The sequence below is a fragment of the Eumetopias jubatus genome, unplaced genomic scaffold (genome assembly GCF_037043125.1).
Source record: "Eumetopias jubatus isolate StellerSeaLion01/CBP00866 unplaced genomic scaffold, mEumJub1_p1.0 scaffold_1, whole genome shotgun sequence".
NCBI lineage: Eukaryota > Metazoa > Chordata > Mammalia > Carnivora > Otariidae > Eumetopias > Eumetopias jubatus.
In genome coordinates this window covers 205,625,750-205,643,016 of record NW_028274807.1, presented here as the reverse complement: position 1 = coordinate 205,643,016, position 17,267 = coordinate 205,625,750, and the positions used below count along the sequence as shown (strand labels likewise).

General features: G+C 50.0%; 1 protein-coding gene across 1 annotated transcript in view; it reads left to right on the top strand.

Moving 5' to 3' along the window:
• Window positions 1–1,414: 1,414 nt before the first annotated feature.
• The window catches only part of NWD1 (NACHT and WD repeat domain containing 1), a 53,793-nt gene continuing 37,940 nt past the window's right edge, over window positions 1,415–17,267 (top strand). The window contains exons 1-4 of the mRNA XM_028126835.2: window positions 1,415–1,498; window positions 3,100–3,216; window positions 7,560–7,857; window positions 13,279–14,551. Coding sequence (XP_027982636.2) covers window positions 1,415–1,498; window positions 3,100–3,216; window positions 7,560–7,857; window positions 13,279–14,551 — 1,772 coding nt within the window. The remainder of the gene's footprint in view (window positions 1,499–3,099; window positions 3,217–7,559; window positions 7,858–13,278; window positions 14,552–17,267) is intronic.

Here is a 17,267-nt window from a genome sequence, read left to right as displayed (position 1 = left end):
CCATAGTGGCTATGTGAATTCACAAAATTCCTGAAGATTTAGCACTCGGCTCTTTTTTTTTTTTTAAAGATTTTATCTATTTATTCATGACAGACAGGGAGAGAGAGAGAGGCAGAGGGAGAAGCAGGCTCCCCGCTGAGCAGGAAACCCGATGTGGGACTCGATTCCAGGACCTCGGGATCATGACCTGAGCGGAAGGCAGATGCTTAACATCTGAGCCACCCAGGCGCCCAGCACTCGGCTCTTTCAAGCCGGTGGGGGCTGGCTCCAGCACACAGCATCACCCCATTATGTCTTGTTTGCCACCATGCCCCAGTGGTTAAGCAAGGTTCTGAGCATAAAGCAACTTCCTAATAAATACTTTATGGACGGATGTGAATAACCCGTGGAATGCATTAGGCATGGGAAGAGCGTGGGGTAGGAGGCACAGCCAAAACTGGAACCCAAGTCAGCTCCCATCCCAGGGCCTGGACGGCTTCTTCGTGCCAACAGCTTTGGGAGTCCTTCCCTCAACCCTGGGATGACCTCCCCCTGACCAGGGGGAGAAGACAAACATTTCTTCCACGTCTATCTCATGCTAGGTGCTTTTACTTGTAAGATTCAGTAGCTCAACTAACACTTATTGAGCACTTGTGTTGAGTGCTGAGAATTTAGCCATGACCAAGACAAGCAGAGGCGTTTGACTTTGGGGAGCTTGCGGCCCTGCAAAGTAGAAGCATCACCCCCATTTTACAGAGGGGGGAACCTGAGCATAGCCTGACCCTTGGCACTGGGCCACACAGTGAAGTCAGTGGTGCAGAAGGTCTTAGAATCCAGGTTTACCCCGGGTAAGGCTGCCAGATTTAGCAAAAGCAAAAAACGAAACAAAAAACAAAACAGAACAGCAAAACCAGGACATCAGTTAAATTTGCATTTCAGATAAACAATGAATAAGCCTTTAGTATAAGTATTTCCCAAATAGTACATGCATGACCTGGGACATACTTATGCTAACAGATGAATTGTTGTTTATCTGGAATGCAGATTCAACTGGGCTTATCAGATGTGCACAGGCGTCCGAATAGTGCACGGAACAGGATATACTTATGCTATCAAGTTTTTCATCGCTTAAAAATCTGAAGCGCAAATGCAGCTGGGCATCCCATACTTTATCTGGCAACCCTAAGCTAGGCTAACCAACTATCCTGGTTAGCTGGGACTAAGGGGTTTCCTGGGATGTGGGATTTTTAGCACTAATACCAGGAAAGTCCCTCTCAGGTTTACCTCTTGATTTTTTTTTTTTTTTGTATCTTTTCATTTGCCCCACAGGGTCCCAGCCTTAGTGGGGACAAATGAGGCTAAAAGCAGAGCCGTGGGGGCAAGAAAGGGTTCTGGGATCTTCCAGCTAACATCCTCCATGCTGTTCCCTGCAGATATGGATGCAGAGAGAGAAGCCCTGCAGAGCACGGCCTTCCCCGAAGTGCAAACCTTCTGCCAAAAGCATGGGCTGATGTTTGAGGTAATAGCTTCCTCCCTGCCTCGGTGTCCCCTGTCCTGAAATTAGAGACCAAGGGTTTGCCACCCACACTGTCACACGGGACCCTTGGCTCCGAGAGGCTCCGCACTGGTGATGCCCCGTGGAGATGAAAGTCCTCTAAAAAGGCAGAGGGAGGGATTATAGCTGCGGGCACTTCGGGGAGCCCAGGAGGTGTGGGAGTGCTGGGGGGGGGCCGCCTTGGGACCCTGCTGCTTGGGCATGCCACTTACCTGCCTTTCGTTGTTGGTTTGTCCTGCCCTCCTGGTCCTCCCCGGACTGGGGCAGCTTCAGGGGGAGTCTAAGAGGACCGTGGGGGTGTTTGGGGTGTACACAGAAGTGGGAGGTGCCTTTTTCGGGAACACTAATGGTGTACCTGCTGGGCACAGTCGACAGCAGTCCCCAGACAGAGGCCCCTATGGCTCTCGCACCAATCCAGGCGTAGGATGCTGCCCCCTGAACGTTTTGATGGGGAAACTGACAAAGCATCTTTGGAGTGTTGGCTTCAGTTGACCCTGACTCCTTGACCTGTGTGACAACGATCCACACCATCACAGGCCCCCTTGATTATAAGATGCATCGTAGTTTCTATATCACTAAGAAAGAAGCAGCGCTGGGAATTGGACTCTGCCTGCCATCGATCATCAGACTCTGAGCCATTCTGCCTGGCCCCCCTCAGGCAAGCAGGCGAAAGTGGACTGCAAGCGTGCGGTTGTCAAGGAGACCTTGCCAAGTCTGATTTTGGCCAAACTAACCACCCTCCTTTGCAAAGAAAGCTCTGGGAACAAGTATGGACATGTCCTCACTTAGGAAGGAACAGTTTGAATATGGCCAAGTTCTTTAAACATTTTTTTATACGTTGTTTTTTTTTTTTTAAGATTATTTATTTGAGAGAGCGAGCATGAGAGGGGGGAGGGTCAGAGGGAGAAGCAGACTCTCCGCTGAGCAGGGAGCTTCACGAGGGACCCGATCCCGGGACTCCAGGATCATGACCTGAGCCGAAGGCAGCCGCTTAACCAACTGAGCCACCCAGGTGCCCCTGATATGTTGTTTTTAAGTTAACTTTTTATTTCAGATTTAGATTTATGTGAAGGTGGCCTACAGTCCAGAGTTCCCATATGCTGTGCTCCCAGTTTTCCCCCTATTGTGAACATCTTACATCATCAGGCACATTTGTCATAACTAAGAAATGGACATTGGTACGCTGCTATGAAAGAGCCTCATTCAGATGTCACTGGTTCTTCCGTTTGTGCCCTCTCTCTGGTCGAGGACCCTGTCCAGGGGACCCAGCGGGGTTGACTCTGGTCTGAGACAGTCTTTCCTTGTTGCTCATGACCTTGACAGTCTTGGAGAGGGCTGACTGGCTGCCCTGCAGGATGCCCCCCATCTGGGTCTATCTGATGTTTTCCTCATGATGGCCCTGGGTTTATGGGCTTCATTCAAGTTCTTTCAATTTGGACATCCCCCCTTTGGGGAGAGACTGTCAAAAATTACTGAAAGAAACTTTATGCCTTTGTCAAAAAGAATTGAAAAAAAAATCACCCATTCTGCCACCTCCCTGACGCACCGACACTTATAATCTCCAGGTTGTTGATCTGAGGTGGGGTATTCGGAACACTGAGGCCACTGACCACATGACCACAGAACTCTGCTTGGAGGAGCTCGACCGGTGTCGGAAAACATCCATAGGGCCCGCTTTTGTTGTGAGTCTCTTGGGAGGGATGGGTTGGTGATTACTTCTCTCATTCCAGCCCCGATATATGGCTCCTACCCACTAGCCAAACCTATCAGTGGAGGGATGTGGGTGGCATTTCTGCTATGGTACCTAATCTCCATAGCCTGCCCATGGGCAGACATTGCTAATCGATCACTACTCATTTTCCACCAAGCTAGCTGGGATCCAGACATTAGCAGCCAAGTGGAAGCAACAGGTGAGCTGGAGAGCAGAGGGTAGAAGCCCAAGGGAAACTTAGAATTTGCTCTGAACCTACCCCCAGCTTTCTCACCTCATCCACTTCATGTGTGTGGAATGTGGGGATCCTGGAAAAGCACAGAAAGGATGGAAACCCACAGGATGTTGGGAATTCTTTTCTCCCATGTGCTTCATGGGGTTGGGAGAAGTCTAGAGCCTACCTCAGGGCAAACTTCCTCTGACGCTACGTGGGGCCAGTTTTTCCATGTTCCAGGGTATTCATTCTTTCCTCCCACCCCAACAGCACCCTCTCTGTCCCCAAAATAACCCCCAGCTCACAATTAGTCGTTTGGGCTACAATCGGCAAATGCTATTCCACAGTCCTGATTTATTCCACCACCAAGTTCCAGATACATCCAAGAACTATGACATTTGAGCTCATAAGTGCGAGCAAGGGTCAGCAAACTACAGCCTCTGGGGCAAATCTGGCCCATTTTTTGTAAATAAACCTTTTTCTTTTTTTTGTAACTAAAGCTTCACACTCAACCACACTCTTTCATTCACCTATCATCCATGACTGTTTTCCAGCTACACACACAGAACCGAATAGTTGTGGCTGAAGCCACCTGGTCGGCAAAGCTGAAAAGATTGGCTATCTGACCCTTCCCAGAAAAAGTTTGCTGACCTCTGTCCTAAAAGGTAAAGAGGGAAAAAGTCAAGAAAGTATCTTTGCCCAAAACGCCTTAGTCACAAAGAAGCTTCGAGCAGTTCGGAATAAAAAGAAAACTCCCCTGGAGCCTCTCCTGGAGACAAAGGAGACTGTAGGAGAGGGTGGTCCCCCTTACAAAAGCTGTTTTCTAGGGAAATAAAGAGAAATATTTGAAGGCTGCTTGGCTTCAGAATCGCACTGTCTAGCACAGTGGCCACAAAGCACGTGAGGCAAATTTAAAGGTAGGTAAATGAAGATCGAGTAGGATTCAAATTTCAGGTCCTCAGGGCCACCAGCCACGTTGCGATGGCTTCATAGTCCCATGTGGCAACCAGTCACCATATTAGACAACACAGATGCGCACACTTTCAGCGCTGCCGAAGGGTCTAGTACTGCCTTGGAGATGAGACCTCCCTCCCCAGAAGAAACTCAGATATGGCCAACATGTGTGAGAAGCTTTCTTTATTATGTATGAAGTTCGATCAATTGAGTCAGACTTCCGTTTTCAGTCTTTTGCTCTATGTTTTTCTTTGTCTGTTGGTGCTGCCTTTCTTTTTCCCTTCTCCCAGTTTTATTGAGATGTTTCTGCCATCCAGCAATGTGTAAGTTTCCGATGTGCGTCATTAATGACTTGACTTACATGTATTATGAAATGACGACCACAATAGGTTTAATTAATATCCATCATTTCCTATAGATACAAAAAAAGAGAAAGAAAAAGGTGGTTTATTTCCTTGTGAGGAGAACTCTCAGGAGCCACTCTCTTAGCAACTTTCAAATACATGTACAGGAGCATCCACTATGGTCCTCATGCTGTGTATTATATATCCCTAGTCCTTGTTTATCTCATAGCTGGAAGTTTGTGCCCTTTGAACCCCTCTGCTTCAATTACTATTGCTTTAAAATGCATCCTAGTGTTTGGAGGGCTCTACCCTCCTGCTGTGTATCTCCTTCATACCTTCCCCCCCAATCTTCCAATTTAGTTTTCCAAATGAGCCCGACGATTGATCATTTCATGGAGTTTCAAAAAAAAAAAAAAAAGGAAAGGAAAGAAATTTTCTAAAGAAAAATGGGTGATGGGGAAAAAAGGAACTCCAGGAGGAATTCTATTTTGCAACCCAAATTGTAGGCAGTGAAAAGCACAACGCAGCTTCCAGGTAGCATGGGGGACGGGATGATGATCTCTGAGCTTCCCCCAGGCCCGACTAGCCCGGGGACCTTGCTCATCCTTCCAGAAGGGCTCCTTGGGCAGGCGGCTGACCTCTACCCGCTTCCCGCTTTCCTCTTGAACCAGGCATCTCCCTCTGTCCCCCGAGAGAGTCGCCGCATCTTTCTCCTTCAGTGGCTCCGACTGCGGGGTCTTCCCGTGGAGATCAGAGATGCGCTGGCGGCCCTTGGAGAAGCATCTCTCTGGTAAATAAGTCATTAGGCAGCAAGAGTAACAGAGGAAGCCTCCCCATGGTACTTCCTTCAGAGGCTCTGGCTCTCTGGGCCACCCGCAGCTCTAGCGTCTCCAGAGAGTTGCTCCTGGTGGCTCCTGACCTTTTTCCTTCAGGCTCTTCCTGTTGTTTTTTGTTTGTTTGTTTGTTTTTAAGCTCTTCCTGTTCTTGCTCTGGTCCCTCAGGCAGGAGCATTTTCCATCTTGTCTCCCTCCTAAGATCTGATTTGTGGTCGGCTGGCTTCTCCAACTTCTCTCACTGCTCCAAGGCTGATGCTTTGGGAAAGGCCCCCAGAGAGTGGCCTCCTGTTCAACCTCCCATCATCACAGGCTCTGTTTATCCAAGTTTCCTCTGTGCACACCCGTGGAATATTCTGGCACAACCCAGTGAAGAGGGGAGGGGTGATTGCTTCCATTTTATGATGAGGAAACTCAAGACGTCAGGCTCGGTGTCCTAGACCATCTCTAGCCTAATTCTCTAGCATTCCGGTTTGCACCTTCTGTTGGAGCAGAGAGAGGGGCTCTTAGGGTTCTTGGCATTAAGACCAAAGTCTTAAAAAAAAAAAAAGACCAAAGTCTTAGGGCCTCATCACCTCCACCCCCCGCAAAATCTTGCCTATGGGGATGGCCTTCTGTTTCATTCCAATTTTAGTGTATGTGCTGCTGAAATGAGCACAAGAGATGGCCTTATGTTTCACCACTGCCCCCTCCTCAAACACCTCCCCCACCCGGCTTTCCTGCTCTAGCTCTTTGGAGCCACTACCTGCCATAGGACCTTTGCACATCCTGCCCTCTCTGTTTGCAAGGCACTCTGCCCCGTGCACCCTTTCTCATGTCTTCTTCTTCAGCTCGATCCTTAAATCTAAATAAAGACAGGGTCCACCTTGTACCTCTGAGACCCACCTGCCCCCGGGACCACATCATAGCATGAGATGTGGGCAGGGCCAATGGAGGCCTTAGCTCCACCACATTTCTATTTCTGGGACAAGCCGGTGCCTATATATGAGAAGCTGTAGTTTTCTCTCCCTCTGCCTGTCTCCTATTAAGGGCTCTTGGGATTGCATTTAGGGCTCCGATAATCCAGGATAATCTCCCCAGCTCAAAATCCTGCACTTAAGCACATCTGCAAAGACCTTGGTGCTAGTCATCGTTCTCCAGGGAAATAGAACCAAGAGGCAATACAGAGAGATACGAGATACATACGATTTCTGACAGGAATTGGCTCACACTGTTATGGAGGCCGAGAAGTTCCACCATCTCCCATCTATAAGCTGGAGAACTGGAAAAGCAGGTGGTGTCATTCAGTTGTAGGCCTGAGGCCCGAGAATCAGGGGGCTGAGGATGCAAGTCCCGTTCTGAGTCCCAAAGCCCAAGAACCAGGAGCGCCAATGGCCGAGGGCAGGAGAAGATGTATGGCTCAGCTCAAGCAGAGAGAGGGAATCCATCTTTTCTCGGTTTTTTGTTTTGTTTTGTTTTTGTTTTTTTGGAGGGGTCCTATTTGGGCCCCTGGTGGATTGGATGATGCCCACCTGCACTGGGGAGGGCCGTCGGCTTCACTCCGGAGATGCTCTCATGGACACATTCAGAAATCACATTCGACCAGCTATCTGAGCATCCCTCAGCCCAGTCAAACTGACACCTGAAAATAACTATCACAATCCTTTCCCATATAAGGTGTGAAACAGGGGCCAGGGATTAGGGTTGGCTATCCTAGGGGGCCATCAGTCAGCTTCCACAGAGCGTTTTCCCAGCAAAAGATCCCTTGATGCTTGGTACATGATCAGATTCAAAATGTACCTGTCTGATGTCCCTTGCTTTCAGGGACCTTCACGCACATGTGCTCTGAGGCTTTAGCCTGCGTCTTAATGAACCCATCACCGTGGCACCACAGCCGGGCCCATGTCTGGGGCGTTCAGTGCATCTCACCCAGGGTCACGGAGCTGAGCGCCCAAGCCAAGATTTGAACCCGTGCCCCTCTCTCTGCCAGGCCCTCTTAGGCGACCAATACGGCCCCTGTCCAGTCCCCACACTGATCGAGGAGAAGGAGTGGGAGGCTCTGAGAGCCCAGCTGACCTCCAGGCCACGCGACCTGGAGCTGGTGGTTCGACGCTTCCGGAGGGATGAGAACGCTGTGCCCCCCACCTACCTGCTGCAGGTGCTAGGGACCGTGGAGGGCCACGGGCCCGAAGAGGCCACCCTGACCTCTGTGCTGCGCTCCGGAGCCCAGGAGGCCCGGAGGCTGGGCCTCATCACCCAGGAGCAGTGGCACCGCTACTACTGGTCAGGTGAGGCTGCAGGGACCCCTGTCAGGGGCCACAGGAAATGCCCTGAATTCAAACACACGCATCACATTCTGTCCAAATGCCATAGCCTACACTCCTGTAAATACCAGACCAGCCTAGCTCTTGGGTCCCTGGTTCTGCAAGAGGTTATTGTACTGATCCCAGAGTTCAGCCAGGCCCTGGTTAATTCTCTGTCCGTTAGGACCCTCCTTTCTTCTCCTCCTCCAGCTCCCACTCCCCTTCTCCCAGGGAGACTCCTGGTTCTGAGGGAAGGCTTCTAAGATGACCACTATCCTGGTTTGTCTGGGGACTTTTAGGGCTAAACCCAGACAGTCCTGGAAAAACTGGAACAGTGGGTCACCTTATGTTAGCCCAGGAGCCAGCCCCTGCTGGGGAAACTGAGTCCTCCAGCCTCCCTGCACCTGCCTCAGAGGTGGAAACTGAGGTACAGGAAGGGGTCTCCTACACCTAAGGTGGGGAATAGGGACTTGACCAGAGTCCATCACCCAGCTCCCAGCTGGCCCCTTACCTCCCACCTCTAGCCTTAACCTCTGGCTCTTCCATCCTCCGCACTGGCTACCAGAAGGATTTTTCTAAAAATACAGTGTTGCCGGGGTGCCTGGATGGCTCAGTCGGTTAAGTGTCTGACTCTTGGTTTCGGCTGAGGTCATGATCTCACGGTCTTGAGATCAAGCCCCAAGTCAGACTCTGTGCTGAGTGTGGAGCCTGCTTGGGATTCCCTCTCTCCCTCTCCCTCTGCCCCTACCCCTACCCCCTGTTCGTGCTCCCTCTCTCTCTAAAATCAATAAATCAATAAATCAATAAATCTTTTTTTTTCAAAAAATGGCAATGTCACCAAGCCATTTCCCCACTGCTTGCTGCCAGCAAGAAACAGATTATTACCATTCACATGTTCAGTAATATGTCAGATATGTCCATTTATATCACCAAAACTATAGTATATGAATTTCTTTTACTAAAATATTAAAAACATGAACTCATTTTGTCCACATATTAAATACATGGATTTATATTATGAACATGTTAAACACATTGACTTGTTTAAAGATATTGAATGTAATTGGTGTCAATAGTATTTTAATTGTACTAAAATGTATTGATTATTATCTATCATATATATTAATTCTAGTAATGACATATCAATTTTTAAAACTCAACTTTTTATTTGGGCAAAATTTTAGATTTGCAGGAAGTACAGAGTCTCTGTATGTTCTTCACACAGAGACGTAACGTCTTATGTGACCACAGTACAGTTGCCAGAAGTAAGAAATTAACATCAGTACATGACGATTAACTAGACTCCAGAGTCTAGTTACAGTTCCTCGGTTTTCCCGTTAATGTTTTTCTGTCCCAGGATCCCGTCCAGGTTTTCATGCTGCGTTTAGTTGTCACGTCTCAAGTTCTCTTGGACCGTGACAGTGTCTCAGCCTTTCCCTGTTTTTCATGACTTTGACCATTTTGAGGAGCACTGGCCACGTCTTTTGCAGAATGTTCCTCAATCTGGGCTTGTCTGGTGTTTTCTCATGGTTGGACAGGGGTTATAGGTTTCTGGGAAGTAGACCACGGAGGTGAAGTTCTTTCCCTATCCCATCATACCAGGGGTACCTGACACCCACCTGATATCACAGGTGATGCTAACCCAATACTTTGGTTAACACTATGAAGGACATATCGATTTTGAATACAGTGTTTATGTGAATAATAATATTAATGGCTACCATTTATTGAGCACTTACTGTGTTGTTATTGCTTGCTCTGTGACATGAAGCCAAATGTGCTAACTGCTTTCATAGAGATATCTGCCATTGGGACTGTAATCAGTGTCTGGGGTCTGTGCTTTGGGGTGGATCTGGACTTGCAGGTCAGCCTTGCGCTTTCCCAGTTGTGCTGACCTCTGGCAGGTTCAGAGTCTCAGTGTCCTCATCTGTAAAATGGAACTAGTCTGAGGTAGTACATCACAGAATCGTTGTGAGGATCTTGTCCCATGGTCTTGTCCCAGCCATGATCTCATTCGATCAAGCCTAGCCCATTAAGAATTCCCACTTGAGCGGCGCCTGGGTGGCTCAGTTGGTTAAGCGACTGCCTTCGGCTCAGGTCATGATCCCGGAGTCCTGGGATCGAGTTCCCACATCAGGCTCCCGGCTCAGCGGGGACCTTGCTTCTCCCTCTGGCCCTCTCCCCTCTCATGCTGTTTCTCTCTCTCAAATAAATAAATTAATTAATTAAATCTTAAAAAAAAAAAAAGAATTCCCACTTGAGGGACGCCTGGGTGGCACCATCGGTTAAGCATCCGACTCATGATTTCAGCTCAGGTCATGATCTCAGGGTCATGAGATCGAGCCCTCTGTCGGCTCTGCGCTCAGCATGGAGTCCACTTTAGATTCTCTCCCTTTCTCCCTCTGCCCCTCCCCCAGCATACTCTCTTTCTCTCAAACAAATAAACAGATTGAAAAAAAAAGATATTCCCACTTGAAAGAACAAACAGAAACTGCTTGAAAGTAGCAGAAAGCACAAAGGCATATGCTGCTGTCAGTGGTGTCTTCAGAGCATATTTCCAGGCCCCTAGCTCAGTTTTCTTCTTTTCAGCCTTTATATTTGGAAATAGAGATTCCCTAAAAAAAGCAAAAAAAAAAAAAAAAAAAGTAGGAAGTAATTCCATGTATCCTTCACCCAGTTTCCCCCACAGGTAGCATCTTGCAAAACTAAAGTAGAGTAGTACAACCAAAAGTGGACATTGTGACAACCAGACAAAGCATCACTTTTTTTTTTAAAGATTTCATTAATTTACTCATGAGAGACAGAGAGAGAAAGAGAGGCAGAGGGAGAAGCAGGTTCTCTGATGAGCAGGGAGCCCAACACGGGGCTCGATCCCAGGACCCCAGGACCATGACCTAAGCTGAAGGCAGATGCTTAACCCACTGAGCCACCCAGGCGCCCCTGACAAAGCATCACTTTTACAAACGTGCATTTGCATGTGTGCACGTGCACATGTGTATTTCACGCTAAGAAAATTTCACACCTGTGTAGCTTCGAATAACTGCCACAGTCCATAGGCGGGAACGTTTCCTCACTGCAAAGATCCCCCCCACTACCCTCTTAAGAGTCACATTCGGCCCTGCCCTCGGTCCCCAGCCCCTGGCAACCAGTAATCCGTCTCCATCTCTATAATTTGTTATTTCGGTGATGTTATAGAATGGGATCACACAGTCTACAACCTTTGGAGATTGGCTTTGTTCCTTCGGCATAACGAGCTCAGCTTTTCACAAGCATTGTTTCATAGAAGATGCTGCCGGGAGCCTAGGCAAGGTTAAACTAGCACAGGGGCGCCTGGGTGGCTCAGTCAGCTGGGCGTCTGCCTTCGGCTCAGGTCATGATCCCAGGGTCCTGGGACGGCGTCCCGCATTGGGCTCCCTGCTCAGCGGGGAGCCTGCTTCTCCCTCTCCCTCTGCCACTCCCCCTGCTTGTGCGTGCTCTCTCTCTCTCTGACAAATAAATAAATAAAATCTTAAAAAAAAAAGAGGTTAGGGGCACCTGGGTGGCTCAGTCGTTGGGCATCTGCCTTTGGCTCAGGTCATGATCCCAGGGTCCTGGGATCTAGTCCCACATCGGGCTCCCTCCTCGGGGGGGAGGCCTGCTTCTCCCTCTCCCACTCCCGCTGCTTGTGTTTCTGCTCTCACTATCTCTGTCTCTGTCAAATAAATAAATAAAATCTTTAAAAAAAAAAAGAGGTTAAACTAGTACACCCATGTTACGGGAGAGGAAAGAGACTCAGAGAGACGCAGTGATTTGACCAAGGTCACGCAGCCTGCAGGAGCAGAGCAGATGGCCTTGCATTGATTCATGCTGAGACGTGTCCCAGAAGGATCCCATGTCAGGACTGTCAGTTGCCTTTATCCCTGACTTCCATTTGATGGCCTGAGGGGGCTGTGGTGTCACTCCAAGGAGGGCTTTTGAGTGGCTCTTAATCTCTGGCTCTGAGACTGAGTCCTGTCTCCAAGGGAGCCTGACTCACTCAGCTCCAGAGACCTGGGAGCCTCTGCTGGGCCCAGGGCGGCTTAAAAAATAATTCCTCAGGTCTGACTGCTATTTCAAAACAGTGGCCTCCGAGGAGAAATCTGTGTCTGCTCTTGGCTCTGGAAAATTCGGGTCCTCAGGGCAGCTGTTGCATGCTCTGGGACAGGGGTCAGACAACCTGGGCCCAAAGGCAAAATTCAGCCCACCACTTGTTTTCATAAATAAAGTTTTATTGGAACACACACAACATATTAGTTTGCATGTTGTCTATGGCTGTTTTCACGCTACAGCAGCAGAGTTGAATAGTTGTAATGGAGACCATTTGACCTGTGAGCCTAAAATATTTACTATCTGAGCCTTTACAGAAAAGTATGCCGACCTTTGCTCTCAGCCTCGAGGCTCATTAAAAACTTTCTCCCCGGCCCCCATGCCTTTGCAACAGCTTTCTGTGGCCTCAAATGCCCTGCCTGCCCTACTCTACCCAGGATGGACAGATATTCTCTTCTGCCGTCTGTCCATTTGTATGTCCATTTTTTTTACTAAGACTGGAATACCAGCCTCCACAAAGGCAACAGGGACCTTTGGGCATTTTTCTCACTGCTAGATGTCTGGAGAGCTGAGGCTGCCACAAGTGGGAGCTCAATAAATGTTTGTTGAATGAATGTGTGATGACGGAGGCACCCAAAACTGACAACATTGGATTTTTTTTTTAATTGAAGTGAAATTCACATGACACGAAATTAACCGTTTTAAAGTAAAGGATTCAGTGACATTTACTGTATTCACAATGTTGTGCAATCACCACCTCTGTCTAGTTCCAGAACATTTCCATCACCCCCGAAGAAATTCCATATTCGTTAACGGTCACTCCCCATCCCTCTCCCCCAGCCTCAGCAACTACCGTAGTGTTTTATAACAGAGCAGCTTCTCACAGAGAATCTCTGTGCTGCCTACACCAAGGTTTCTTTGATTAATAATGACTAAATCAGCACTATTCTTGGCCCAGCCCCTGGACCAGCAGCCCCAGCATCACCTGGGAGCTTTTTGGAAATGCAAACCCATGGGCCCCACCCAGACCTGCTGAATCAGAACTCCTGGAGGCAGAGCCCAGACATATGGGGTTTTTGAGCCCCCAGGAGACTCTGGCAAACTATAGTCCTCTGGCCAAATCCGGCCCACTGCTTGTTTTTGTAAATAAAGTTTTATTGGAACCCACTTGAGTGCATTAATTTGCATATTGTCTATGGTTATGCCAGGTGACTCCAGCACACATTGAGTGGGAGAACTAATGTCCCTACCTCCCAAATATGTCTCTCAAGTGTCTCCACTCGGGCCATCTGACCACACAATGATGACCACACTCTTTTTCCATCTCCCTCACTTTTTCAGTCATTGAATGGGAGATAGACCGGGGCCTGCTGAGCTTGACAGACGGAGACCAGGGGGCGACCGTCTTCTTGAGAGAGATCCAGGACCTCCACAAACACATCCTGGAAGACTGCGCCCTCAAGATGGTAGACCGGCTCGCAGATGGCTGCCTGGACACGGATGCCCAGAACCTTCTCAGTGGCCTCAAGGGACGCATTGCCGACATGCAACCCGGAGTCCTCAAGGCCCACCACCTGCCATGGAGCCGAGACCTGGTGAACCCCCAAAACAAGGCTCATGCTCAGTACCTGAAGGAGCTGGGGGAGCAGCTTGTGGCCAGGGCTAACCACCAGGTCCTTGAGCACCTCCAGGAGCTGGAGGTGGGCCAGCGGGAGCTGGCATGGCTCTACCAGGAGATCCACCACCACCTGGAGCTGAGTGCCGAGGCCACCCGGACCTTTTGCGGGCGCCAGGAGCTCCTGGCCCAGCTGGCGCAGCGGCTCCGGCAGAGTGACAGCTGTCCCCACTCACCCATGGTGCTTTTTGGACCCCCAGGCATCGGAAAGACAGCTCTGATGTGCAAGCTGGCAGAGCAAATGCCGAGACTGCTTGGCCGCAAGACGGTGACCATCCTGCGGCTTCTGGGGATGTCACAGATGAGCTCCAATGCCCGGGGCCTGCTCCAGAGCATCTGCTTCCAGCTGTGCCTGGCCTACGGGCTGCCCCTGCCCCCGGCCCAGGTCCTGGAGGCCCATGCCAGGGTGGTCCAGTTTTTCCACACCCTCCTCCACACTGTCTCCTGCCGAAACTTCGAGTCCCTGGTGATCCTGTTGGACTCCCTGGATGATGTGGATTCCATCTGCTGCGCCCGGAGGGTCCCCTGGCTGCCTCCCAAATGCCCGCCGAGGGTCCACCTCATCCTTTCAGCCTGCTCAGGGTGGCGGGGGATTCTAGACACCATGCGACAGACGCTGACGGACCCAGAGGCCTACTGGGAGGTGAAACCCCTTTCCGGAAACCAAGGGCAAGAGATGATCCAGCTTCTGCTGGCAGCCTCGAGGAGGACGCTGAGCCCAGAGCAGAGGGAATTGCTCTGGGCCAGCCTCCCAGAGTGTGGGAACCCAGGACGGCTGAGGCTGGCCTTCGAGGAGGCCCGGAAATGGGCCTCCTTCACCATACCTGCCCCTCTGGCCTCCACCACTAAGGAAGCAATGCACCAACTGTGTGCCCGCCTGGAGCAGACACACGGGCAGCTCCTGGTGGCCCACGTGCTGGGCTACGTCGTGTCTTCCCGGTAAGTCTCTGTTGTCTTCACCTTCTTTCTAACTGAGGCAGAATGCATGCACTCACCCCTCAGGGCTCAGAACAGAAAACGTCTTTTCTCACAGTTCTGGAGGCCAGAGTCTGAAGTCAAGACGTTGGCAGAGCCATGCTCCCTCTGAAGGCGCCAGAAGAGAAGCCGGTCTAGGCTTTTCTCTTAGTTTCTGGTGTTGCCGGCAACCCTTGGCCCGTAGACCCATCCCTCCCACCACTGCCTCTGCCCATCTTGTGGCTTCCTCCCTCTGGGCCTTCGTGTCCCCATTTCCCTCTTCAGGGCCCACTCTGACCTAGTAGGACCTCATGGTATGCTGATTGCTCCTCTCAAGAATGTTTTCAAATAAGGTCACCTTCACGGGTTCCCGGTGGGCATGACCTTTGGGGGACGCTATTCAGCCCAACACAATTCATGGATCATAAAGTTCGCTCTCTTAAAGTGTATGGTTCAGTGACATTGAGGACATTCACAGTGTTGTGTGACCACTGTCCATCTCCAGAACATTCGCATCACCCCAAAGGGAAACCCCATCCCCATTAGCAGCCACTCCCCACCCCCAGCCCCCGGCGGCCCCCAACCTGCTTCCTGTCTCTATGGGCCTGCCTGTGGTATTTCCTTTGTACAATTTTTACTTAAAATACTTTGAGGGCCACCCGGGCGGCTCAGTCGGTTAAGCATCTGCCTTCGGCTCAGGTCATGATCCCAGGGTCCTGGGATCGCGCCCCCTGTTGGGCTCCCTGCTCAGTGGGGAGCCTGCTTCTCCGTCTCCCTCCATCCCTGCCCTTGCTTGTGCTCTCTCTGTCTCAGATAAATATATAAAATCTTTTAAAAAAAAGAAAAGAAATATTTTGAAATTATAGACTCGTGGAAGAATTCCCATAGTACAAAACTAGAGCAAAGACTGGCCCACACATCAGGGGGCTCTACTGATGTTGGGGGGCTACATCGTCAGCATGTGGGGGCTGTCCTATGCACTGTAGGATGCTGAGCAGCATTCCTGGCCTTGACCCTGGATGCTCGTAGTACCCCTGAGCCGTGACAACCAAAAACTGTCTCAGAATATTGCCAAGAATCCCCTGCAGGCGGAGTAGGCACCAGCTGAGAACTACAGCCATATACCCTTCCCCCAGAATCCCTGATTTGCTGCATTAACTTTCTCTCTCCCTCCCTCCCTAACCCCCTCTAGTTTTCTTTCTTTCTTTTGCAAATTCATTACAGGCGTTATTCCCCTTTACCCTTAAATACACCACATATTTCCTACAAACAAGGACAATCAGAACCCCACATTGCTACAGGACAATTACAAAAGTCAGGAAATATATCACAGAGGCAATAATATTATTTAATGCACAGTTTACAGTGAACACTTGCCAATTGTCTCAAAAATGTCTTTTATAGAGGCCCCCCCCCCCACCGCCCACACCCAATCCAGGATCCAAACCAGGACGGCATGTCGAATTTAATTGTCAAGTTGCTTTGGTCTCCTTTAATCTGGAACATTCCACCATCTGGTTTTGTCCTTTTGAAGAATCCGGGCCAGTTATTTTATTGATCAGCGCTTCTCAACCCTCGATGGGGATTCATATCTCGAGCCTTGTTTTTGCATAAAGAATCTGATTCAGCTGGTCTGGGCTGGGGCCAGGACTCCCACGATTCTCGCTGGCCGATGCTGATGCTGCTGGTCCAGGGGACCACACCTGGGCTGGGGGGAGTTTGTAGAGTGTCCCTCCATCTGGGTTGGTCTGATATTTCCTGGTGATCACATTCGAGGTGAACCTGAGTGATGCTCAGCCCTTCTCAGGCACGGATTTTTTTTCCCTGTTGTAAATCTGCAAGCTCTCCTCTGTATTTAATAGGTAATATTATGGGGAGATCTCAGAAAAACCTTTTTAAAGCCAATTACCCTGAAGGATTGACCACCAGCGGGCATCTACACTTCATCCCAAGCTTGTCGCGTGGGAATCAGCAAAAAAAGCAAATAGGAGAAACCCAGTTTCAATGTGTTTCTAGAGCTTTAGGACTGAATGCTTACATCCAGCTGCTCAGCCCAGAGAAAGTCTCAGGGCTGCACACTGCGATGTCATGATGGTCAGGAGCCACTGCTCAGAGATGCCGGGTAGGGAAGGAGGGGAGTCAGAAGTAAGGAGCAGGAGAGAGGAGCATGTCCATCACGCACCCAGCAGCCGGACTCCGGAACCCCAGGGGGGTGGGGCGGAGACCAATTAGCAGACACACGGCGACAAAGCCAACACTCAAGCACATCATCAGAAATGCTGGACAAGCTGGTTTTGCCTCTTTTCAGTTTCACAGGCAGGTTTTCCTTCCAGACCTTTTCCTTTGCACCACGTCAGTCAAGATGGCGGTGATCTGACCTGTGAGGGTGGCTTTTTGTTTCTTTGTTTGTTTGTTTGCCAGGCACAGAATCCCGCTCGTGCTAGTGTGTGGGAAAGTCAGGGTTTTGTGCCAAGGCCATGGGAAGAGCTCAAGGGGTCCAGGACCACCCACCCGATTGCTGGCTCTAGGGGGGCATACCCCAGATCTCATGCCATACCCCAGATTTTGTGACTGGTGCCCCCAGAGTGGAGCCTGGGCCTGGGTTCTGTAAGAGTACAAAGACAGACTGGGGAATGTTCCAGGGTGAAGGGGTAGGCCATCAGGCCAACCTGATGCAGTCCACATGGAGGAGGTGGTGTTG